This window comes from Genypterus blacodes, unplaced genomic scaffold, assembly GCF_046128005.1.
Source record: "Genypterus blacodes isolate CSIRO-AG114 ecotype Tasmania unplaced genomic scaffold, CSIRO-AGI_Gbla_v1 ptg000072l_1, whole genome shotgun sequence".
Classification (NCBI taxonomy): domain Eukaryota; kingdom Metazoa; phylum Chordata; class Actinopteri; order Ophidiiformes; family Ophidiidae; genus Genypterus; species Genypterus blacodes.
Genome location: NW_027466882.1, coordinates 3081588 through 3107560, shown reverse-complemented (window position 1 = coordinate 3107560; position 25973 = coordinate 3081588). Strand labels below are relative to the sequence as shown.

At 41.3% G+C, this 25973-nt stretch overlaps 1 protein-coding gene across 1 annotated transcript in view; it reads left to right on the top strand.

The window, feature by feature from the left end:
• The window catches only part of thsd7aa (thrombospondin, type I, domain containing 7Aa), a 101547-nt gene that overhangs the window by 61673 nt on the left and 13901 nt on the right, over positions 1-25973 (top strand). The window contains exons 10-22 of the mRNA XM_076157061.1: positions 793-925; positions 2989-3092; positions 5413-5607; positions 8662-8928; positions 11104-11282; positions 11435-11440; positions 11906-12039; positions 15597-15750; positions 21206-21347; positions 22310-22425; positions 22518-22635; positions 23832-23977; positions 24335-24509. Coding sequence (XP_076013176.1) covers positions 793-925; positions 2989-3092; positions 5413-5607; positions 8662-8928; positions 11104-11282; positions 11435-11440; positions 11906-12039; positions 15597-15750; positions 21206-21347; positions 22310-22425; positions 22518-22635; positions 23832-23977; positions 24335-24509 — 1869 coding nt within the window. The remainder of the gene's footprint in view (positions 1-792; positions 926-2988; positions 3093-5412; positions 5608-8661; positions 8929-11103; positions 11283-11434; positions 11441-11905; positions 12040-15596; positions 15751-21205; positions 21348-22309; positions 22426-22517; positions 22636-23831; positions 23978-24334; positions 24510-25973) is intronic.

Genomic DNA, 25973 nt, shown 5'->3' with positions numbered 1-25973 from the left:
TATTGTGATTGGATACAATGGGATGGGGGGGCAGTAGCTCAGTCCATAGGGATTCAGCTTGGGAACCGGAGGGTCTCCGGTTCGAGTCCCGTATGGACCAAGTAAGTGGACTGGTAGCTGGTGAGTTGCTAGTTTTCCTCCAGAGCACTGCCGAAGTGCACATGAGCAAGGCACCGAACCCCCAACTGCTCCATGGGCGCGGTATAATGGCTGCACCCCCTCTGTAATGCATGTGTTTGTGTGTGTGTGATATAAGGGGGTGCAAGATAAATTTCAATTGCATGCGATTTGCTGTGAATTGCATCCAAAATGACGATTAATAAAGTATCTTAAATCTTAAATCTTTCTCTGCACTACCTACTGTATACTGCATATATATAGAGTCAATACCAGGAACCAATACCAAGACCTAACTGAACGGATCACTTATACCTTCATGAGAGGGGCTAATGGAGAAATATTCAGCAAAAGTACCTGTTCACCAAGTGGAGAGTGAATTTTAACTCTGAGTAAAGCAACAGTCTTATCCATGCTTATGACACTTTTTATTATCTATAAAAAGCATATTAGAAACTTTTAGTGTTGAAGTATGAATTACTTCGGTATTTGCTCTCCATATGTGCTTGTTTCCTGTTGTTGGGTCAGATTACATTTTGGCTCTTAACAGTTCTCAGAAATACTGAGTATGAATGTTCCTTGTATCATATGCTTTGCATCAGAATAATCACTGTTGTCCTTTGTACTCTTACACTGGCAGAGGTCACACACACTAATTTTTCAATTTACCCCAAGGTGGTAATACAAAGAAGAAGCAGTACAGGAAAAGGATAATAATTCAGTTGCCAGCCAATGGAGGACAGGACTGTCCTGAGGTGCTCACTCAGGAGAGAGAGTGTGAGGCTCCATCTGTCTGTCAAGGCTACAGGTAACCAGGCCTCTTCTTTTAAACTCTTAACTTAGCCACTGTGCACTGGAAACTCTGGTTGGGGTTCAACGGGTAAAGGTGACAATTTGGCTTCACATAAATAGTATGCACTTTCATTATGATGATCATTCCAAACAGTGTTTTCAATGAAAGTGAATGAAAATCTGAAAGTCAGGTAGACCATGCTATTCTTGCTGTGGTTGTCACACAATACAACAACAATAGTGGCTGATGAGTATGTTTGGCTGTTCTGTTTAATGTCTATTCTCATCACAGTTGGCATTGAGTTTTTATGTAACACACAAGCACAAAAGACAAAATGCTTTACAATTACAGATGCTGTGCTACAGATTGCGAAAAGCCCAGCAGCATTATCAGAGAAGAACGCTGATTTTAGACCATGTCCGAAGGGACCAGTGTCTCTCTGTACCTGGATGTCGCTTGCGCATGAGCAGCAGGGAAATTATGCATTTTCAGACATTTGTGTTGATGACCGACTTCTCTAATAAGCTGTGAAATTGAGAGAATGGGCAAGGATTGTTTCAAGCCTGATTGGCCATAAAAGTCATTGCAATGATAACAACATTGCTCTCCAGCAAAACTGCTGTATAATAATAAATGGTAAGTATTTAATAATTAAAATGAAACTGTAGCCCCTAAAATGAATACCTACGATTAACTTTGCCACAAATGGATTCTCTTGTAAGCAATGTAATTTGGTGACAGCCTTTTTGTTACATTAATCCAGAAAGTATTCTTGTCTTGAAGGTGCCTACAAGGTTTAATGCAGTGGCTAGACAGGTGGTCTTACCCTGCTGGTGGTGGAATGGTTAAGAGTGAATTAATTGGTCAATTGGTCAGTCCAGTCTGTCCAATACAGACACAACACAACACATGTATTCATTGAAATACACAGAGCTATTATTAGTTGGCTGAGTTTAAGAACCATCATCATCTGTTGATGTCCCCCTAATCAGCACTTTGGACCATGACAGAATATATTCATAATCCCCAAAGGCTGTGACTCCCCCACAGTGCTACCCTTATCAACTGATGTAGTCTACTTGATGTAATCCCCCGACAAAAACCCCTCTGAACTCCATACCACATCTGAGCTAACTAATTTGACATGTGGAGTCCCCCAAGGCTCAATACTTGGGCCATCTCTATTCAACTGCTACTTGCTTCCACTAGACCAAAATATGCAAAATAACATTACACTCATTTTACAATATGAACTCTAAGGTCATCTGGGACTGGTCTGTGAATGGTCTCCAGAACCAAAACATAGATAAGGAGCATTTAGCTACTATGAAGCAAATAGCTAGAATAAACTTCAAGAAGATTTGAGACTTGCTCCATCACTGACTACTTTTAAATCCATGTCATGTGTTATGTTCACCAGTACAAGGTCTTGCACTTTGACTTTTGTTAAGCTGCAAACCGTGTACTTTGATATAATACACTTTGATTTTATTCTTTTATTCTCTATTTTATATGATCAAATAGGTTTTGATTGTATTTTTTTCTTTTTATGCATTCTTTTGTCTGAGAATTATGTGAAGCACATCCAGTATTCCTCATGAATGAAATGTGCTATATAAATGAAGGTGCTTTTCACTTTGATGGATCTGAGTCAGAGTAATCAAGATGGGAAACATTCCTGAGCAGACCCAACTGACAATGTTGCAGTGCATTATCTTTTTGCTTGCACTTGTTAGTACCTGGAACGTTGTCACGGCCCAAGCTAAAAAGTAAGAGTAAAAAGTATTACTCAAAAGATGAAGATCATCCACAGAGCAAGGAAGAAATACAAATGACTGGCCCACTGAGATCCACTCAATCACAGTGCAGTCGTCATAACAAGAATACTTAAAACAAGGATTTTTCTCTCTAGATAATGTCACCACATATAGATAGTTTTTAATGCATTGTGTCAACAGGACCATAGTCTTATATCCTGTCTGGTCTGTGGATTCATATCTTTCATGTTATTTCCTGTGTCTACATTTTACATTCAATGGTCAATGCAAATTAATATGGTAAATGTTTCAATACTATAGATGGAAAACTCATAAATGGCGCCGATGTCAGCTAGTTCCATGGTCAGTTCGACAGGACAGCCCTGGAGCTCAAGAGGCCTGTGGGCCAGGACTGCACGTTCGGGGTAAGAACAGTCACACAAACACAAATAGACACCACTTATTTTCTACTATACAAAGAAATTTGTTATTAGGGAGGATCTTGACAGAAGATTTTCTAATGATTTTTCTTACGCGTTAAGGTTTGTGGTATTTTTTTCCTTGTCTCTCTAGAGAGCTTTGGGCTGGGTTGGGAACCATTTGTTGTTGTGGGCCTGTGAAGCTCTGTGAGACTTTGTTTGCAATATTGGGCAAAAGAATTTAAGGTGGCTTGACAAGAAAGAGCAACTATTATGGAATCGCAGTATGAGGTGCGGCTACCCATTGAGGAAATGGATGCAGTGGTAATCTGATTTACTCTGATTTAGATAGATAGATAGATGTTAACATGCCTTAATAATTTAGTCATATAATCTAGGTCTGTATTTCAGAGTGAGTTTAAATAGATTTGTGGCCTTTCAATGACATTCAGGTGAATACATGAAATAAAAGATTTAATACCTTCATTGTTGCATAATCAAACTTGTGTCATTTACTAAATTGGAATGTCCCATTATATTCTGTCATATGTTATTCAGTGGATGATTTATCTGTTATCAATTACAAATTTTCAAATTACAAAATTATGCAAAAACAATGAACCTTTTTAAGTTTTCTGATGTTTGCTGTTTTTTCTTAATGAGTATTCAACTGTTTGGCTTCCAAAACTGTTAGATTTATAACCAATAATAATAAGTCTTAGTCACCTCAGAATACAGGGACATTGTTAGACTAAAATAAATTGCTATTTAAGATTACTTTGTATGAACATACATCACAACATATAGATATACATATAGATATACAACATATAGAGTTTTATAACTTAACACCAATAGATCAATCTCCTGCAATCTTCCTTTTAGATCATTTGCTTAAGACTCAGTCAGGAGGCAGATAGCTCACTTGTTCTTGCTGAACATACTCTGACTCTTATTAAAGAGACAGAGGCCATTATCTGATTCCAAGTATCCTGCTCCATCTTGGAAGGCTCTCGCCATTATGTACCATTACATGTAATGGTATACCATACGCCAGAGTAGATAATTTAATACAAACCACTTATTACTCACTCTCTCGCTCAATAGAATGTGTGCGGAAGACGATAGACATTTTAGAGCCCTGACTGATATGATAACCCATATACTGTGTGTGTGTGTGTGTGTGTGTGTGTGTGTGTGTGTGTGTGTGTGTGTGTGTGTGTGTGACTGCCTGCCTGCCTGCCTGCGTGTGTGTGTGGGCATGTGTGGTTTTATGTTTCTGGGTGTGCAGTGAATGTAAAGGAACAGACAGAGAGAGGGTGCAGTACGGAGGAAACAAAACAAAATTCTGCTGTTGAAATATTTTCACTTATGCATTATCTAACAATGACGATGATCATGCCAAATCCTTTGTCTTGCATATTATTGTCTCATAACTGACATGTATCAATGATAACTCATCTCATATAATAAGAAATGCAACTCTTACCACATGTCTCACTGATAAACACGACAATACATAGATTTTTAACCAAACAAATCAAATTACTTGCCTAAAAAACGTACATCCTTTTCCTATTGGCAGCGTATACCCTGCTGAAGCTCAGTTCTGTTTGGTTCCCAAGTTAACAGATTACTGCATATAGACTGCCTGCTGGCACAAAACAACCCAGAAGCGCAGGAACAGCAACATCTACTGGATCATAAGCACATGCTTTTTTTAAATTAACTCAGTAGTTCTTCTGTTGACTCCTGTTGCATGACTTTAATAGGAAATAGACGTCCAGACACTCACAGACACGCTAAATTGTTTTTTTAGCAACTGAACTTTGTTGCTGTTTTGATTTTACTTCATTGATTACTATTTGGATTTCAATATCATCAAATTTAAACGTTTATTTTCCGAGCTTGTTGAGGGCCTTGTGATGGACAGATTCTACTGTTTAACTGTGCCTTTTCAACTCTCATTCATTCAAGTTCAAGTTCAATTCAAGTTCCATTGAACTTCGTAGGTGGCCACATCTGCACATTAGCTGCAACCTTTTCAATTGGACTTTCGATTCACGTTAATTTCGGACGTGCAATGCTGCTCTCATCAGGCCGCAAGTTAAATTATTTACATAATACCAAAAGCTAGCTGTAGTATGTCATGGCATGGTGCACTGACAGTGTGTGGAGTGAAAATAAATCAATTATTGTGGTGTCTGTTCTTACTTCATTTCCAAAGAAAGTTTAACAATAGAAATATCAAACACTTAAACACTCTTCGTATAAATCCAAAGTGATCGGAAAACATCAAGCTATTTTCCTTCCTCTCTGCTTGTAGCTGTTTCATGTCGGAAGCCGGATGGTAGTCAGGCGGATGTTGAAGCTTGCCTGAAGTTTGCCAGTCCCATGCCGCATCTCACCCAACACTGCCAGCAGCCCTGCAAGGACGACTGTCAACTTAGCATCTGGTCCAAGTTCTCCTCCTGCAGTGCAGACTGTGTCGGTGTCAGAACTCGCAAGAGAATGCTCGTAGGTGAGTAACCGATTTTGTGTTGTGAAACAATTAACATGGGTTGTTATTGGCAAATTCATGGCATTTGTGGAAAGAAGGAATCCTTGGGTAGCTGCCAAAGGCTTTTACAGCCCAGAATTTTTTTTTCACTTTTGTCTAATAAAGCTGACGTTAAAACAACACAATTTGTAAAGGTTATCTCTGGTCCTGAATGCTAACCAAGGTAAGTTTAGAATTAGTGTCATTTAATACATGCAACATGACACTAACCACTTGCGGTACATGCCCATATAAAAAGCATTCTGAAACTCTACATGATAGTGTTCATGAGGTTGGCATATCATTAGGAAGTTTTAGTAGACATTTACATGCTGTTAAAAGTCAGCTTCATAATGTTCAATGTTGGACCGGATGGAGAGCCAATGAGGGGCGGTTAATCAGTAAGGTGCTTATAGGTCACTGTTCCTCAGGTTATTGCTGTAAAATAGAACATATAAACCAACCATCCAATTCAACCTGATAAATTGAAGGAGATAACGACAACAACAAAAAAGATCCCCCATTTGTATTACAAACCCACCAAAAACAGATTAGTAAAATGTAATGATGTGGTTACATTATGCCTGGTTTGAGTTAATCCTTATTCACAGAAAGCAGAAAGCAGCCTACAAATGACCTCCTCCTGTTGATGTTCTGATGAACTCAAACTTAGACAAACTTAATTGTCACTCAAGCTATACATATAGTGTACATTCAAACAAAATTATGTTGCAATTGGCTCACCGGAAAGTTACATTTACAGCAGAAAGAACAAAACAAACAATGAATAATGTAGATATAAATAATTACTGTATTAGATTTATATCAGATATATTAAAAATCAATGTAGATATAAAAGACTTTCCTCAGGGTCCCTTTCGGACATCTGCTCTGTCAAGGCTCAGTGTTTGTTCGTCATGGTGAAGAACAGCTTTCCTCACAGTTTTCCACGCAGTCCTTTCCCTAAGCAGTCCCACTTGAGTCACCCACTTTGAATTAGGTGAATTGAATTATAGAAAATGATTTTGATCAATGAAATTTTATTTAAGTGTGCTTTAATAATTATAATTGACATAATGAAATGGTAAAGATGCTGTGATGTGATCTAAAAAACGAATAATACCATGGAAAGCCATGGAGATGATTGAGTTTAATGCATATATACAATGATAGAAGTAAAACAATACCAAATCTAAAAATACATATCATAAAGTCGAGATAAAGTCATACAATTAATAGAGTAGTAGAAATATATTTAAATAAAATAGAATACAGATAGATCAAAAGAAAATTGTATAAGAAAGTATTAAAATGAATGAGAAGCAAAAAAGAAAATATTACAAGTGTGGTGGAAATTGCAGCGAGACAATTAAGAAGACTCAGGAGTAAAATGAAGAATCAGTTCATTCCTTTATTAGACAGAAAGACCAAGATACAATACATGACATGATTTCTTATACGGGCAAAAGTAAACAAGTAGGGATTGGATGGTTCCAGGGTCAGAGGCGCCTCTGGGTGTCCACTCACAGTCACAGCACAGAGATACACAGGCGCCTCTACCGACCCAAGGCCGGAGACTGTGACAGCAGGCATAATGAAATCCTAAACAAGCTCCAGGTTTATGTGGAAAAGATGAAGGCCCAAGTCACATCATTTTGTACACCACACTGCAGGATTGATTTGATTAATTAAACACATTTGATTGGTTTGATTGGTTATTAAATGTTTGATCATTGGTGAATATATATAATTAATTTAAACACATTTGATTGGTTATTGATACATACACACAGATAGTTATTTTTCCACAACAACAAACAATAAAGAAGAAGGGAAATGCAAATAAAAACTGTCAAAATTAGGTATGTGCCAGACTACAAAAGTATGTGTTATAACAGGGGTGTCCAAACTTTTTTCACCGAGGGCCACATACAGAAAAATATATTAAGGTCTGGGCCACTCACCAGAGATTAAGTATATTGCCTCACCTTTACAGTATTTATATATAGTTAGCAAAATCAATCAAATGTACGTTAATTATGCTTGATGGTTGAATATGCTTAAAGAAATAAAACAGCCTACATCAGAATTTTCCATTAATTGGTTTTCATTTATTTTGTAACAAAAAGGGTTGGCAGCATATTCTCAAAACAGCAGCCTCATAGCTTCTTAGTCAGGATGGTAGTCCCCCTTCACAGCCCTGTATAAAGAGGGAACAATAAGGGGAAAGGGGAGAGAGATATTTAAGGCACTAAATTGCAACCTTCTTTGTTCCCAAATAGAAGAATCTCTGTCTTGTCTCTATGTAGTTGGAGTAAGTTTTGTTGCATTCAGCTATTCACATTTTCAAGGCACAGACACAGAGGGACTGGATCATTGGGACTGAAATCATTAGGTGAAATAGCTATATAAATGTGTCATGATTCTGTGTTTTGGTAGCTGTTATTGTCTTAATTCCCAGTTTATTTTTAAATCCTCCTCCGTTCATGTTTCTCATGTCTACCTTACTTCCTGCTCCAGTGTTTCCTGTATTGCGTTTGTCTGATTGTTTCCACCTCTTGCCATTGCCTGCGCCTGTTTCCTCTTGTCGTCAATGCTGTGTGTATGTAGTGTGTTTTCCCCTCACTCCTTGTTGGTTCATTCTGGTACTGTTCCTTATTCAGTTGTTTGTCATTTATTCTGTGTTATTATTATTCCCGTTCTGGTTTAGTCTCTGTGTTTGCCACTTTTGTGAATCTGGCCTGGTTTTGTTCTTATGTTCTGCGTGTCTCTCAGTCTCGCCAGTCTGCATTTTACCCTTGTGTTCTGTGTTTTCTCCAGATACTCCTCCAAGTTTTATGTCTTCTAGTTTAGTTCCATTTGTGTTATTTGTTTCCCTGCTCATTTCTCGTTTATCTTCATGTCTTCAGTTTAAAGAAAACACAGAAATGATTAGTCAAATCAATGACATCCACAGGAGTCATGGCAGAAGCAACTGCCCAGTTTTGTGAAATGTCTAGTCTAAGAATTCTTAACTTATTTTGCTGTGTCTTTCAGGAAAGAGCAGAAAACATGATCAGTGCAAAAACAACCAGATGTATCCCCTGATTGAAACCAATTACTGCCCATGTAACAAATACAATGCTCAACCCGTTGGCAACTGGTCGGACTGTATCCTGCCCGAGGGGGGACGGATGGAGGGTCAACTGGGCATGAAGGTCCAAGGTGATATTAAGGAGTGCGGCCAAGGGTACCGCTACCAGGCCATGGCGTGCTATGACCAGGACAACCGCATAGTGGAGACTTCACGCTGCAACAGCCATGGTGAGTTTAGGTGGCAACATGTTTTTTGACAGAGGGTGTCAATACAAGTAAGTAATACAAGACAGTATTATCAAAAATCTCTCCGGTGCATGTGTGGAGGGGGCGCATTGCATTGTGTGTGTGTACGTACTAAATGCATGGGTCTGAAAAAAGGGAATTTCTCATTTATGAGATTATAAAGGGGTCTTTATCTTATCTTGTTTGTATTTTACTATATTCAAGTTAATTTTGAGTAATTACAACTGCATAATTAATTGTATGCGAGTCCTGTTCAAACGCTCTTTGAGCGACTTCTTGCTACTGTCAGTTATGTTCTCCTCTAGCTCTTTTCATACATAGCTTCATTCAAACACTGATAGCAAGGGCATGCTGTGCAGGGAGACAGATAAAAGAAAGATGTTGACTGGGAACTGTGGAATGTGATACACACATGGAGATGAGGGTACGGTGACCCTGGCCATTGGCTTATACAGTCAGGTTGTACAGTGTTGTTCGAGATAAATAGTAGTCAAAGGAAAGGTTGTGAGGCCACCTTATCCCACTAGCCCAGCTGTGTGGAGTCCTCAAGTACATCTTCAACCTGAGCCTCAGTTTGGAGAAGGTCCCGGTGCTGTGGAAGACATCGTGCCTGGTTTCAGTCCCGAAGAAGTCACATCCCAGCATCCTCAATGACTACAGACCGGTGGCACTGACGTCCCACCTGATGAAGTCCTTGGAGAGACTGGTCCTGTCACTGCTTCGGCCCTTGGTCAAACCGTCACTGGACCCTCTCCAGTGACGGTTTGAAGCCGAAACTGGGAGTAGAGGACGCCGTTATCTTCCTCCCTCACCGTGCCTATACCCATCTGGACAGACCCGGCAGCACTGTGAGAGTCATGTTCTTTGACTTTTCCAGTGCATTCAACACCGTCTGGCCTGCCCTGCTCGGGTGTAAGCTGTCGGCGATGCAGGTAGACTCTCCCCTGGTTTCCTGGATAGTTGACTATCTGATTGGTCGGCCACAGTTTGTCAGACTGCTGGAATGTGTTTCTGACACTGTGGTGTGCAATACTGGGGCCCCACAAGGTACGGTCCTATCACCATTCCTGTTCACCCTGTACACCTCCGACTTCTAATTCTGCGCGGAGTCCTGCCACCTGCAGAAGTTCTCAGATGACTCTGCAATAGTAGGCTGCATCACCGAGGGGAAGGATGAGGAGTACAGGGGTGTCGTGGAATCCTTCCTCGAGTGGTGTGAGCTGAATCACTTGCAGCTCAACACTGACAAAACTAAGGAGCTGGTGGTGGACCCCGCAAGAAGAAGTCACCCCCCCCCCCACACCTGTGTCCATCAATGGGGTGACTGTGGATTCTGTGCAGGTATACAAATACCTGGGAGTCCATTTGGATAACAAACTGGACTGGTCTAAGAACGCTGAGGCGTGTACAAGAAAGGACAGAGTCAACTCTACTTCCTGAGGAGGCTCCAATCCTCCAGTGTATGTAACACCATGCTGAGTTTGTTTTACCAGTCTGTGGTTGCCAGTGCCATCTTCTTAGCGGGTGTGTCTTGGGGCAGTAGGGCGAGGTCAGCAGACGCCAACAGGATCAATAAGATCATCAGGAAGGCTGGCTCCGTCCTGGGGTTTGAACTTGATTCGTTGGAGCGTGTGTCGGAGAGGAGGATGCTGCGCAAGCTACGTAGCATCATGAACAATGACTCTTACCCTCTCTACCAGGTGCTGGCTTTATACAAGAGCACCTTCAGTAACAGACTTATTCCTCCCAGGAACGCCACAAGAAATCCTTCCTCCCTGTGGCCATCAGACTTTATAATAAATCTACCTCTCTACCCACTGTCACTTTATAGTATGTCACACAACACGCTGCTGTATATCATATACACACACGTGTATGCTGTAGTTATATAGCCATATGCACATTTGCACTTAGTACCCTTGTCCTCCTTATGTATTTGTACTGTCATCTACTGTTCCCCGATTGCATGTACTTCGTACCCCGTATTGTGTGTAGTTATTATCTGCATGCACTCTTGCACGTTTTTCTATATTGCAGCCCCCCCCGGTGAGGTTCAGTAATAGTTCTCTGACAGTTTTTTGCAGCAGGTCTGTAACCCCATCTATAGAGAGTGATGGAAAAATACTTTGTACTATTTTTTCTTGTGTTTGGCTGTAGGGTATATTGAAGAAGCCTGTATTATACCCTGTCCATCTGACTGTAAGCTGAGCGAGTGGTCCAACTGGTCCCGCTGCAGCAAATCATGTGGCAGTGGGGTCAAAGTTCGCTCTAAGTGGTTGAGGGAGAAGCCCTACAATGGTGGGAGACCATGCCCTAAATTGGACCATGTCAACCAGGTGAGAGATAGTTTAAACAGAGTGTTGTACTGTCTTTACTACCTACCTGAATGTATGTTTCTGTTTGATCCTAAAGTACAAAAATGTTACTTACTTTTGTCCCTGTTATACTTCTCTGTTCTTGGTGAATTATGAACGGATTCCATCCACAGGCTCAGGTGAGTCCACTGTTGAACTCCAAATTTGAATTCAGATGCAGACTGCAGAATGCAGATTAAATATGTGAAACTTTAAGGTGTCTGCATGGTCAGATGTTACTACTTTTTTTTTTGTTCAAATGTATTCTATTAGAATAGACCCCTTGAGATGTACTGTCTGGTTTTTGAGGGGCTCCTAACATGCGCATGTCACCAAGACTACATAACAGCAAAAGAGTAACATAAAGTAAGGATAATAAAATTCAAATGCAGTTATTATTAACAGGACAACATACAGAAGAACAACTAACAATTAGTGTTACCTATGGTGAGGTTACTTTTTCATTAACCTTCTTTGAATCATACTGGTTAAGGTAAATGTCATTTGATTAGTAGTCCAATTTTGATTTCACTTGATTTCAAAATTCTGACGAGTTTTGCGTTGGTCGTTCTTAATACATTTCCTGTGATATTTGTCCGTGTCAGGTGTATGAGGTGGTTCCTTGTCTAAGTGACTGTGGGCAGTATGTTTGGATAGCAGAGCCCTGGAGTGTTTGGAAGGTCAGCAAAGTCGACCTGAAGGACAACTGCGGTGAAGGTGTCCAGACCAGGAAGGTTTGGTAAGAGAACCCTACGTAATCATGTCCACACACCCACACATTTTATGCCAATGCTACCATTTGTGAACAAACCAGATGAATTGAGCATGTCTGTGCCAGAAGAAGATCAACTGCTGGAGTTTGCAAATGACAGTGGCCTTAAAAGTTAGTTGGAGACAACAACTCTTCTGGTGTTCTGAATTAAAATCAAGGCAGAATATCTTGAGATCGCCAAAAAAGCACTGAAAACCCTGCTTCCATTTTTAAGATCCTATCTTTGTGAAGCAGGGTTTTCTGCAGTGACAGTGACCAAAACAGTGTATACAGTGCCTTTAAGAGGGTTTGCTTTGTCCACTAATCCATTCTGGAGGTCAGTGAAGGTACTAGAAACCAGAGTCTTCAGATGCTTAACTAAGTAATTTGGAGGAATCTGGAACTTAGCTTTACTCTCCCAGTGTAATTTTACCTTACCCAAAATCAGGGAGATGGCTGAAAAACCTTGTCTGTCTTCGTACCTTCAACTTGTGTTCCTGCAGGAGGCTAGAGCAGCAACATCTGGATGCATGTTTTGACTATTTGAGTCCTGCCTGCTCTCTTAACTGGGATTGTCTGCCTAGGGTTTCCACCGAGCAGGACAACATTGTCGTCATAAAGGTGGCCAGATGATCAATCTGCTCTCTTTAATCATCTTAGCCAGAGAGGACTCAGCTTTGATGCACAGACAGACAAAGTTTTTGAAGATTGGGATCTATTAAACCTTGTGCAGGTAGTGGTGGGCAATGCTGCGTATGTTGGGATCCTATACCAGGTAAATACAGGGCCAGTATTGCCGATAATGATACTTTTTACTTAGAAAAGCAGCCTATCTACTTTTGTGTAGGGGAGAGCAATGCCTCACAATTTATGAAGTGAATGCATCATCAATATGCAATATGCAATTTAGGTTATCATGACTATAATCACAATAAAGCACAGGACAAAGATTGTAGCCAAATAAAAAACAAACTCAATTTGCAACAATATAGCAACATCAACAAAATCAAAATATAACAACATAATAACATTCATTACACACAAGTGTTTTTGAAAAATAATGGCAATAGTGCAAATAAGGTAAAATAAGATGAAAGTTTATTATCCCGAGGGAAATTACTGTGCAACAGTTACAGTACAGCATGAAAATCAGAAATCACCCAAACTAGTGCAATAAGAAATGTGCAAGAATGCAAGTAGATAATAAGTACACGATAAGTACACACAATAGGGGTACGAAGTACATACAATGGGGGGAACAGTACATGACAGTATAAGTACATAAGGAGGACAAGAAAATTCTGAGACTCTTCTCCACGCTGTCAGAAATTCAAAGTTAGAATTCAAAGGAGGAAAAATTACGTCCATTATTAAGTCCTGGCAGAATCTGGTGTGATAGAGTTTATTGCACAAACGACAAAGTCTCAGCAACAAACGGTGAATAGGGGACCGGACCCCCATTTTTTCTTTCAAAAAGAAGATCAGATCAGAGCAGATCTTTTTGACGTAAACCCCCATTTTTTTGTTTTGCCAGGTAATCATTGGCTTGGATTTATTGGTGACCAAATTTCCCTTGGCTAGTTATCATGTCATATTGTCATGGTGAAATTCTTTTGGTTTTCTTATTGTCACCTGTCCAAGCGTGAATCAGCGTGACAACTTCCTCTGGGAACTACCAAACTTATTCTTCTACCAGCTGTCAAGTGTCTGCTGTGGGCTGAAGTCCATAAAACAACATTTTAGAATTATTAGCTGGTCTGGGTATTATTTTATCTCCAAGTAGATTCTGCCTGACCTTTGTCACGTTTATTTCACTCTGTCCCTCAACTGCTTTTTTTAAACAGGGTTATATTCACTGTTCTATTAACACTCAAAATTAATTAATTATCACCCCATATATGATTTTAACTTAAATAGTAAATGTGAATGATTGAATTAGTGAGTGAGATTTCTGTCAAGTTTGGAGCTATTGGAGGAATGTTTCTTGTTGTATTGATCTACATACTGAACACACACAAATGTGTATCTTATGTAGGTACATGCATTTCCTACTATTTTCCAAGATAATCCTATTTTTTGCAGATAATTAATTTTTTTACTAAAATAATTATTAAATGTTCTGTGTTCTGACAGTATCTATGGTGACTAAAATTATCACCCCAAAATTTCCCAACACTGGTGAACATTTTGGATCATTTTGGAAATTGTGGTTTTTGGATTGCGTTTTATCCAAATCTATCAATGATGGGAAAAAATTGTCTTCCATTGGAAATCATTGAATGTCTAGTGATTGTGACATTTATATGCAAAAGAATAAAGACAGGAAAAGGGAAAATATGTGAAAAGTTGAAAAATAAGATTGAATGTTTCAAAAAGATATTAAAACAATCTGTTGACACCCCATAATGTCCCAACTATGGTGGACTAACTAAGTTGGTTTGAAGTTTCTAGTGCATAGAAAGTGTTAGGTTTCAAAGAGTGCCAATTTATAATTTTCAATGATCTTGAATTGTGTTTTTTCAGAATATATGAATATTAGGAAATGCTGGGTTACTCACAAGCCCTTGGCAGAGCAATTCTGTGTTGGAATTCTCCCTAATGAAGCAGAGGGCTGTGTGTAACATAAGATTGTAGCCTCCTTGGAATGCCTTTACCCATGTGAACAATGACAGATAAGCTGGCTTGCTTTTGGAGCGCTGTGTTATTAATATTTGAGCTTCTGTTGTAGCCACTGCCTGTATGGTGGAAATCAAAGAACCTGCTGGTTTATAGAAGCAAGTAAAGGAGGCTATCAGGGTCAAAAAGTAGGCCTTTCAGGTGTGGGTAGCCAAGGTGACTCCTGAAGCAGCAGACTGCTATCAGTAGGCCAGAGGGACTGCTGCTTTGTAGGTGACAAAAGCAAAAATACTGTTGACAGCTGAGTTTGGTGAGGTCATGGAGAAGGACCTTTCATTGACCTTAAAGTAGTTCTGGACCTGGAATTGTAAGATAGGGTTTGTCGAATGCTGTTCTCAGCAGGAACGTGCACTGTGAAATTCCTGAAACCCACCAGCATGTTGTTGGGAGAGGAGGCAGAGTCAGAGCTTAGGCTGGCAGGATACAATGGTCAGTAATCAGTTTGCAGGGTGTAACAGGGTGAGTAGCTCAGAGATCAGGAGTGCGCTTACAGCAGAACTTCTAGTATTTTGCATTTAAAGGAGCTAGCTAAGGACGTTTAGGCATACAATCAGAGGAGACCAGTAAGACCAATGGGGCAGACCCAGAATAAGATGGAGGGATTGCCAGATGTATCCCATCAGACCTTGGGGCATTTTTAGATCTCCAAGGAAGGGCTCAAGAATGTGGCCAGGGAGAGGAAAATCTGGGCTATCTGGAATCACTTTTGAATTACAGCAGAGTAAAATGTTAGCATGACATCATCTTCTGATCTGAACAGAACTTGAAAATAAAGATAAAAACAGATGCAAATGCACACACACACACAAACAGTATTTTTTCTATTTGATGGCTTTAACAGATGTTTGTTCTAACCTGTTTGTACTTAGGTGTATGCTAAACACGATAGATGGCCCATCAGAGCAGGTGGAAGACTACCTGTGTGACCCAGAAGAGATGCCGCTGGGTGCCCGCAACAGCCAACTGCCCTGTCCTGAGGACTGTGTCTTATTAGACTGGGGAGCATGGAGCCCCTGTCAACTGGTATGAATAGCACCTTATCATTATCTACTTTTCTAATCAGTTCTTTATTTCCACAGACCAAAATTGGCCTGGAAGGCCTGTTTGCATCCTGTTGAGGTTTGCTGTACTGATTTTTGATAGATTTAAATATTTGGCTGAAAAAAAACCTGTTGGATTTATAACTAATAATAATAAGGCATAATCACTACAGTTCTCAATGTGTCCAGTATGGTAAGGTGGCAGTTTGCTGAGATGTGGTTGAAGTCTGCAGTGTAGAGGGTGAACAGGAACGGCACCAGAACCGTACCCTAGTGAGCCCCCGTGCTGCAGATAATCATGTCGAACTGACACTGTCGAGTCCTCACGTATTGAGGCCGGTCAGTGAGGTAGTCCAGAACCTAGGCCGAGAGATGGTGGTCCATGCCTTGCTGGTCCATGTGTTAAAAGCACTGGAGAAATCCAAAAACATGAACATGCCAGCCTTTTCCAAATGTGAGAGAGATCTCTGGAGAAGGTAGATGACAGCCACCCTGATGCCAGGCTGATGCCAGGCTGGCAGGCAAACTGCAGTGGGTCCATTGATGGTCTCACCAGGGGCCGAAGGTGGTCAAGAACCAGTCTCTCCAGTCTTCATCAGCTGCGATGTCAGTGCCACCGGTCTGTAGCCGTTAAAGTCCCTGGGGTGACGGGTACAGGTACTAAGCAGGAAATCTTTCACAGTTCAGGTACCTTCCCTTGCTTCAGACTCAAGTTGAACATGTTCTCCACTATCCCGCTCAGCTGGTCTGTGCAGGACAAAGAACATACAATAGGGCAGTGTTTTTTAACCGGTGTGCTAGTGTGCCGTGAAAGATCGCCAGGTGTGCCGTGGGAAATTATCCAACTTCACTTGATTAGCCCCCCCCCCCCCCCCCCCCCCCCCCCCCCCCAACAAAAGTGTTCAATCGCAGCGCAAATTCTATATCAAAGTACAATAAAGTACAAAGTACATAAGGAGTACAAAGGGGTACAAAGTGCAGAATGTGCATCTGTGTTGTGCAATATGCTTTAAAGTGATAATGACACTTTTTTTTTGGGGGGGGGGGGGGCTCAGATCCCCGTCCCACCTTGACCCAAGGTAGCTTTATTATAGAGTCCGATGGCCACAGGGAGAAAGGATTTCCTATGGTGCTCAGTAGTACACCTGGGAGGAATGAGTCTGTTACTGAAGGTACTCTTGTATGAGGCCAGCACCTGGTGGAGAGGGTGAGAGCCATTGTTCATGATTCTCCGTAGCTTGCGCAGCATTCTCCTCTCCAACACACGTTCCAACGAATCAAGTTCAGCCCCCAGGACGGAGCTAGCCTTCCTGACGATCTTATTGATCCTGTTGGCGTCAGCTGACCTCGCCCTACTGCCCCAGCACACGACCGCGAAGAAGATGTCACTGGCAACCACGGACTGGTAGAACATCCTCAGCGTGGCGTTACAGACATTGAAGGATCGAAGCCTCCTCAGGAAGTAGAGTTGACCCTGTCCCTTCTTGTTAACAGCCCTTCTTGTAAACAGCCTCAGCGTTCTTAGACCAGTCCAGTTTGTTGTCCAAATGGACTCCCAGGTATTTGTATACCTGCACAGAGTCCACAGTCATCCCATTGATGGACACAGGTGTGTGGGGGGGGGGGACTTCTTCTTGCGGAGGTCCACCACCAGCTCCTTAGTTTTGTCAGTGTTGAGCTGCAGGTGATTCAGCTCACACCACTCGATGAAGGAGTCCACGACACCCCTGTTCTCCTCATCCTTCCCCTCGGTGATGCAGCCTACTATTGCAGAGTCATCTGAGAACTTCTGCAGGTGGCAGGACTCCGAGCAGAATTGGAAATCAGATGTGTACAGGGTGAACAGGAACGGTGATAGGACCGTACCCTGAGGGGCCCCAGTGTTGCACAGCACAGTGTCAGACACACATCCCTGCAGTCTGACAAATTGTGGCTGACCAGTTACATCCACTATCCAGGACACCAGGGGAGAGTCTACCTGCATTGCCGACAGCTTACTCCCGAGCAGGGCAGGCCGAACGGTGTTGAATGCACTGAAAAAGTCAAAGAACATGACTCTCACAGTGCTGCTGGGTCTGTCCAGATGGGCATAGGCACGGTGAAGCAGGAAGATGACGGCGTCCTCTACTCCCAGTTTCGGCTGATAGGCAAACTGGAGAGGGTCCAGGGACGGTTTGACCAAGGGCCGAAGGCATGACAGTAGGTTCATCAGGTGGGACGTCAGCGCCACCGGTCTGTAGTCATTGAGGGTGCTGGGATGTGACTTCTTCGGGACTGGAACCAGGCACAATGTCTTCCACAGCACCGGGACCTTTTTCAAGCTGAGGCTCAAGTGGAAGATATACTGCAGGACTCCACACAGCTGGCCTGCGCATACTTTCAGGACCCTTGGGCTGACTCCGTCGGGGCCTGCAGCCTTACCTGGGCAGAGTCTGCCCAGCTCTTTCCTGACGTGCTCTGGTGTGAAGAAAGGTGTGCTGTGTGTGGTGGAGGGGAGAAGTGTCGTGTGGTGTGGGGGGAGGCTGGGTGTGGCTGATACTGGTGGGGGGAGGCTGGTGAAGTCTAGTGAAGGGAAGAATTACATACATTTTTTGTTATAAACACGTGCATCTAAACAATCCCAGACCTTACATTAATGGATGCTAATGCTCCTGCATTGAAAATCCCTCACCCCTCTATTTCGCAATGGCTGAGGGATATGACGTATTTTCTTAAAATCGAGAAAATCAAGTACACAATGAGGTTTAAAGGAGTTCTATCAGTGATGGCAACCATTTATCTTTGACTTCACATATCTACAGGCTATGACAGACAAATTACTAAAAACCTGAACACCGAATAGTTTCTTTTTTTCATTTTATATCCTAGGCAGGCCAGGACGGGGTTGCATGAATGTGGGGTTGTGTGACTGCAGGGTTGGGTTGCATCTTTGGGTGGGATTTCGTCTGTTTTTCTTTTTTCTATTTCTCTCCTCTTCTTCTCTTCACCACAGCCTATGAAGCAATTTGTTGTAGCCTACATTGCTGTTTAACAACACCCTGTAATAACTGTATTTACCCTATGACAGTGGTTCCCAAAGTGGGGGGCGCAGCGCCTTTGCAGGGGGGCGCGGCAAGTCCCGTATTGTTGGACAAAGTGACTTAGGATGACATTTATTATAATTGTTAATAACATAAGAAAACAGAGGCAGCACAAACATTTTTTCCAGCACAAATGCAGCACCAACAAATTACACATTTTTCCCTATTTGAAGATTTTGACTGCGCCAACTTCACTCATCAATAATAATGTTTTAGATAAAAATGTGTCGTGTTGTGTTCCTGGTAAGTTACAGGTGATTTTCCACCCAAACCAGCTGAATAAGTGTCTTTTGTGTAAACATTTACAAAATGTTGATATCCAACACTCAACACTCACATTTTGTATCATAAAACACTTAATTTCAGCAACATGAGCAACATTTTATTGTATACATTTTCCGTGTCAAGCTCACACTAATAAATTCACATTATATTCATTAAATTAAATTAAAACAAAACAATGTTGTTAGTTATTTTACTATTTTATTTCTATTTACTATACCTTTCATATTTCACATTTCTGTCTGTCCAAATATCACTGTCACAATTTCCCTTCACATTCCTTGTAATTCTGGAAATTCCCTGTAGTTCCCACTTCATCTGTAATTCACACGCATTCAGTCTTTCCTGATGTTAGTGAGATGAGAGAGTGATAGTGTGTGGTGTCTGCTGGAGTGAATCCTCTTAAGTTCACTCTTATGTAGCTCCTTTACCTTCTCCGTTCGTAGCCTGCTAGCAGTCGTAATGTCCTGTGAAAAGTTGCTGTGTGTTCAACAGACGGGGCAAAATGTCTGGGAATTTGATTGGATAGCGACCTGTTGGAGAGCCCTGCGTTGGATAGACATGGGCGTCTTTGGGTGATGAGGATAGCAGCCCATTGACTACTACTGAAGTACTACTGCAGCAGATTTTGTCGCTATATACAGCATAATATCAGTGTTTTGAGTTTGAACTGTGGATTGCCAATTTGGAGAGCGTCACCTGTGTGATTCCCAGACTGGAACCAGCTTTGGATTGTACCAGAGCTTTGGAGTGTCTATTTTGCATTAGGGCATATGTTGATGTTTTAAAAGCATTTCCTGTGTAATCTAGGTTATAACATTAAAATGTTGCTACAGTATATGTGTACGCAATTTTATGTAATTAAATCCGAATAGGCCACAATAATATTTCTTGTCTATAGAGGGGAGTTCCAAAGCTTTGATAGAATCTAAAGCCCAGTTTGTCCAGTCTGGGAATCTGACTGAACCTCCCTTAGATTTATTGTACAGTCTGTCCATAGTATCGAAAATTGTTGAAGTGGTATTTCAGTAGTGACTCCTTCACTCGTGAACCCAAGATTCTCAGGTCTATCAACGCCTTGAATTGTGAGGAGAAGGGCCCTTCTCCATGCTGCAATATTTGACAAGTGGGGAATGAGAACTTGCTGATTCTAAACAGTTTTATTATGACACAATTGCACCTGTAACTTACTAGTCCAGGTAGGTGACTCTTAGAGTGCCATTGTTCAAGGACAGCTATCTTGTGCCTTACCTGCAGAGAAAGTTGAGATGAGTTGAGTTGAGAACAGCTAACAGCAGTTGTACATTCTTAGCACAAGTGAATGTGCTTATCTCTGTCTACATAGTATGTCCTCCCAGCCTCACATTGGTTCATTAATTTCAAGAAAATGATTCCCTGATGATTAAAATTGTTAAAGCTTGTGCACAGGCTGCAGCTAAAAGCAGCTTGTACCCCATGCCACTCAGAGCGGTCAGGTCAAAACTACTCATTCAGACATACGAAAAACTCGGTCAAACGCAAAGTGGAAAAAAGTACATTTGCATCAAATATGAATGGAGAAAACTCTAAGTAAAAGGATACTGTATCAGCAGATCAGAGCAAATGGTATTTATTTTACATTTGGAAAGAAAGCATACAGGGTTTTTTATTGCCTATCCAACTAAATCTCTGAATACACTCCACACATCCATTTGAGTCCAGTAAACGGTTTCCCATCTGCGATTGCACCTCCATGGGATGATAGAGGATCACCTGTAAAGATGTCACCAGGCACAATTTGAGCAGACAGACAATGAGTAACACATACATACAGTATCATATATACAGTATGTATTCATATGGTGGTAACATGATTGTACAAATGAACAGCTGTACAGGTAATAAATGGCACATTCTCCTAATCAATTTATTTGAATTATTATTACTTGTTAATTGAACATGTGGGTGTTTGTAAATGTCTCAGTCTGGTGTGGTCAGGCCGCTAGAATTTTTTTTCCTGTTTTTGTTTTTGTTGTCCTGTTGAGTTTAAGTATGTATAACCTGAATAAATGTAGCGCCCTCTTTCTTGCTCATCAGCCGTGCGATAGGAACAACAGTCGAGTGAGGAGTGTTAATCCAATTCGTCAGCCTGGGGAAGGGAAGTTGTGTCCTTCAACCAAGGAGACAGAGCCCTGCAAGCTGAACAGCAACTGCTTCCACTACTCCTACAACATCACCGGTGAGGCTGAAACATCTTAGTCAACTCCATGCAATAACTGATAACCAATATGTGAGTGCTTTTTTAATGCGATTATTAAAAAATAGTTTTATGTTATAGAGCAGGGATGGGGAACCGTACACGGCCCGCGAGGCCGTTTGGTCCGGCCCGTGAGCGGGTCCTGCTATCCGGCCCGCCCGGCTGCAATTCGGCCTGGCCGGCAGATCGCTCCGCGAAAAGTTTTGTCGGCAGGCCGCTCCGCACCAGATCGCTCTGCCCCCCTGGACATAGACTAATTGATTGATTTTTGACACATTTTAAAGTAACGTGCAGATGAATGCTTTTAGGTAACAACCATACACATATAGTGAACTTGAGTGTGACACAATAAAATCACAATAATGTAATTCTGACATGCCAAAAAGCAGTAGTCGATTCAGAAACACACTCTCCTTCTGCAAATGTACTTACGACGCTCTTAATAATGCCGTAGCCACATAGCATTTGTGAACTTCTTTGCTGCCTTGCCTAAATTGTAGACTTGGTGGCTATGGCATTATTAAGAGCGTTGTAAGAACATTTGCAGAAGTCTACAATTTAGGGCAGCAAAGAAGTTCACAAATACTTTTTAAAAACAGTAAACCACAGAAGCAATTACCTTTGCTGCAAAGGTGACCGTGAGCCATATGCATACATTTCCATTCATTTTTCACCATTAATTGCACATACAAAAACAATCAAAAAAAGGGAAACACAGCTTGAGAGGCACTCCATTGTGAGGCTACATTTTGTGGTCCCTACATAAATATGGGGGTCAGAATATGCAACACAAATTGTTGTGTAACTTGCAGAAGGTACATTTAAGACTGAAGTTCACTGGTGGTTATATCTTCAAGTAAAGCAAAATTATTCATTGTCCTGGATTTTTTTGATGCTCAGTGAACAGCTTTTGTAAATAAGTGCTGGAAATCTCTTCACTGCAGACTGGAGCACCTGTCAGCTGAGCGGCAGAGCTGTGTGTGGAAATGGCATTAAAACCCGTATGTTGGACTGTGTGCGTAGTGATGGCAAATCTGTTGACCTTAAGTTCTGCAAAGAGGTTGGTTGTGCATCACTTTCTTGTTATCAAACGTCTCCTGAATGTTTGTTGAGACAAATTTGTTGTTAAAATTGACTGTTCTTCTCATGCAGTTGGGGCTAGAGAGGAAGTGGCAGATGAATGCCTCCTGTGTTGTGGAGTGCCCCGTCAACTGCCAGCTGTCTGACTGGTCAGCATGGTCTGAGTGCACCAACACCTGCGGGCTTGCAGGTATGACTGACGCTCTAAACATTTAACCCAACTAGTCTCTATTTTCAGGCTCACTCTACAAGATTTTTGTGAATACCCACCCACACATATATAATCACATATCATGATACATGTCCGCTTTTGCTTTCTCTGCTGTGTGGAGAGTACACACACCCAGAGTGCACACACTTTCCATTCAAACCAAACCCAAACTTTCAAAATGAAAACTTAAATCACAACTTTTCTCATGATCAAAGGTGACTTATACAAGTGCAAGCAACTGGAACAACAAGTTCTACTTGTTTTTCACATTGTGTTGCAACTGTTCTGAAATATATTGTGCTTTTGACTTGACAACATATCATATGAACTCTTGGTTTAAGGCTGAAAATGCATTAAGTCAAAATCACATCACTGTAATGTGTAATGCAAGCAGAAGAGTAAGTACTTTCTACAGATTCTGAACCTTTCTTCCTCTTGAGACAGTAATAAAGCAATGTACACTCCTCCAGCCTCCTGTACTAAAAGGTCTCTGATGAAGACTTGGTTGCTGGTAAGTATTACTATGCAAAGTGCAGAGAACGTAAAGAGTATATAGTCTATATATTATTTTAAATTATATTCTAAACTATGAACTTAGTATATGGTGTGTATAAAGCACAGAAACACTCTCTCCTCTTACTCCTCTCTGGCACATGCGGTACAGCCAGACATTATTTTCTAAAACAATACGGGACGGCTGATCGGTGTAACGGGGGGAGGGAGGGGGGGGGGAGACGATATAGAGCAATATGGGACAGCTGTAACGGGGGGAGACGATATAAAACAATGATCGGTCTGACGGGGGAAACAATATAAAACAATACAGGACGGCTGATCGGTCTCGGAGGCGCTCATTCTCCTGCAGCGAGACGAAGAAGTGTTGCCTCATTCATTTACCCGAGGCGGTACTTATTCATATCGCTCCTCTCCTGGTCCCGTGCCGTGCCCCCCCTGGAGTAGCTCTGAAGTCTGATGTCTTAATTCCTTTAATTTTGTAATCACATTTCAGATGATGCTGTTAGTGTTTCAAACTGGGAGCCAACTAGTGATCCTCTTTAACACATTTTAACACACATTTTTCTCTTTTTCTTCTTTGAATGGTTTGAATGTTCAGTATGAACTTGTTAAACGTTCATGTCAATTACAGTTCTTTCGTGATTTCTGCTGCTCCATAGGGAAGTTATGGAGGAGGCGGACAGTGATCCAGGCCCCACAGGGTGATGGGAGGCCGTGTCCTACGCAGATGGAGCAGTGGAAGTCTTGTCTGGTGAAGCCATGCTACCACTGGCAATACAGTGCCTGGTCTGAATGCAAGTCTGAGGTAAAACAGCCTCTCCTTTCATCTTCTGTCACTCAAGTGTGAATAACATTTCCACTGAATAGTCATGCCTACTTTACCACCATAGCTGAGTCTTACTTGGATGAAAACTGTCCAATCTCCACAATTGTGCCCTAAAGTACAGATTTCCCTGCATTTCCCTCATTGTCCTTTCTCAGCTCACTCAAGTGAGAAGTCAGCAAGTGAGCACACTGGGAAACTGTGTTTCTGACAAAATTAAAGAAACTCTGAAGCCCTATCAGGACGATTTCTGTATGATTGTTAGCTGAATAAGTTGGAGATGCACAGGCTGTAAGGTGTGTTGGACTCTCACATATATCTGGGTTCTGTTGACTCCAGGGAGCAAGGTGTGGAGAAGGCCTCCGCTTCCGGAATGTGTCATGCTTCGTCTCGGATGGGTCGGGTCAGGGGAAGAGCAGCCTGGTGGATGATGAGTTGTGTGGAGACCTGGAGCCTCAAGTGGATGGTGACACACACATCATTCTGCAGGAATCCTGTACTGTGCCCTGTCCAGGTAGGTGACTCTTAGAGTGCCATTGTTCAAGGACAGCTATCTTGTGCCTTACCTGCAGAGAGAGTTGAGATGAGTTGAGTTGAGATTATTAAATTACTCTCTGTTCAGATGGTGCTTAACCGGTTACACAGCACATTCAGATTATTAGAATCAGCCGTGTCCAGTCCACACCTGACCAGACTGACCAGACATTTTTAAATGTCTCCTGTTCCTCCCTATAAAACAAGCACCTGCCTGTAATCTTGCTAAGACCACAACTGTGATCAGAAAAGTTCACTGATGAAACTGCAGACATTTGTTTTAAATTGTGCAATACAGTCAGTTTAATTTATATGGATGAAACAATGTCATTAACATTAAAATCACAGCAGATACCACAAGATAATTTTCTTTTGTAAATTTCATATTGAGAGCACAGAGAAATGAATAAACACTGCAATATATGTTCCATGTTTCGTACTAACTGGGAAGCACATAGATGACATTTTCAGTGTCTGCTGGTGTGATTCAAAATTTCTTATTTGCATGTCTCACTATTTGGCCCGCAGTATCCATTTCAGGGCACTTCTGGTGGAAGAATAATTTAAAAAAAATCAGAGCAAAAACAGTAGAGACCCCTAATTACACACTGATCCTCCACCTTTTGCTTCAGCATTTTTTCTAATATAAGCACTGAAGGACTGGTAAATGGATGCAAGATGACAGGACAGAACGCGCACAGGTGATGAACAACAGAGACGGAAAAGGGATTTTTTTTTTAAATATTCAGGTTCATTTGGATTTATTAACTGTTGGTCTAAGCAATTATATCCAGTCAAGACCAGTAAATGGTTCGCCCGTTTGCGATTATGCCTGCCTATCACCTTTATGGATATTTCCCCATAAACACCATATTACCATAATTTAACAGCTGTCCAAGTAACGAATGGCACATTATAATTGCCTTTAATTCATTTTATTTTTTTAATTTATTACTACTTTTTCCTAATTAGACAGGAGTGTAAATACTGTTGCAGGGTTGTCCCCGTGGACATAGATTTCAGACAATGAGAAGTCTGCCCAGGCACATATTAGACAGTAGCACAGGAGTTCTAAATAGGTGTAAAAATGCAGATGATGGCAGGCACTTCTCTGTCAGCGGAAACAGCAGCTCATTATTTCACCTGAGAGAGGCGCTTAACCACTGCACCACCATGCTGCCCTGGTATTGTCAAATTCAAAATAAATGATCTATATATTGTATTTTAATCCTTCAAATTGCATTGTTCACTTTTCTAACCCCCAAAGATACTTTTAACCTTTAAAACGTTTTCATGAACTCGGACTGTGATTTTACTTGGAGGTGCAGACTTTATTACAGTCCTATAACAGGCATATACTTATACAGATTTAATATTCACTGGGATGGATTGACAAATTCAAGTCAGTTTTAAGCCTTTTCAAGTTGATTTATACATACCAAAA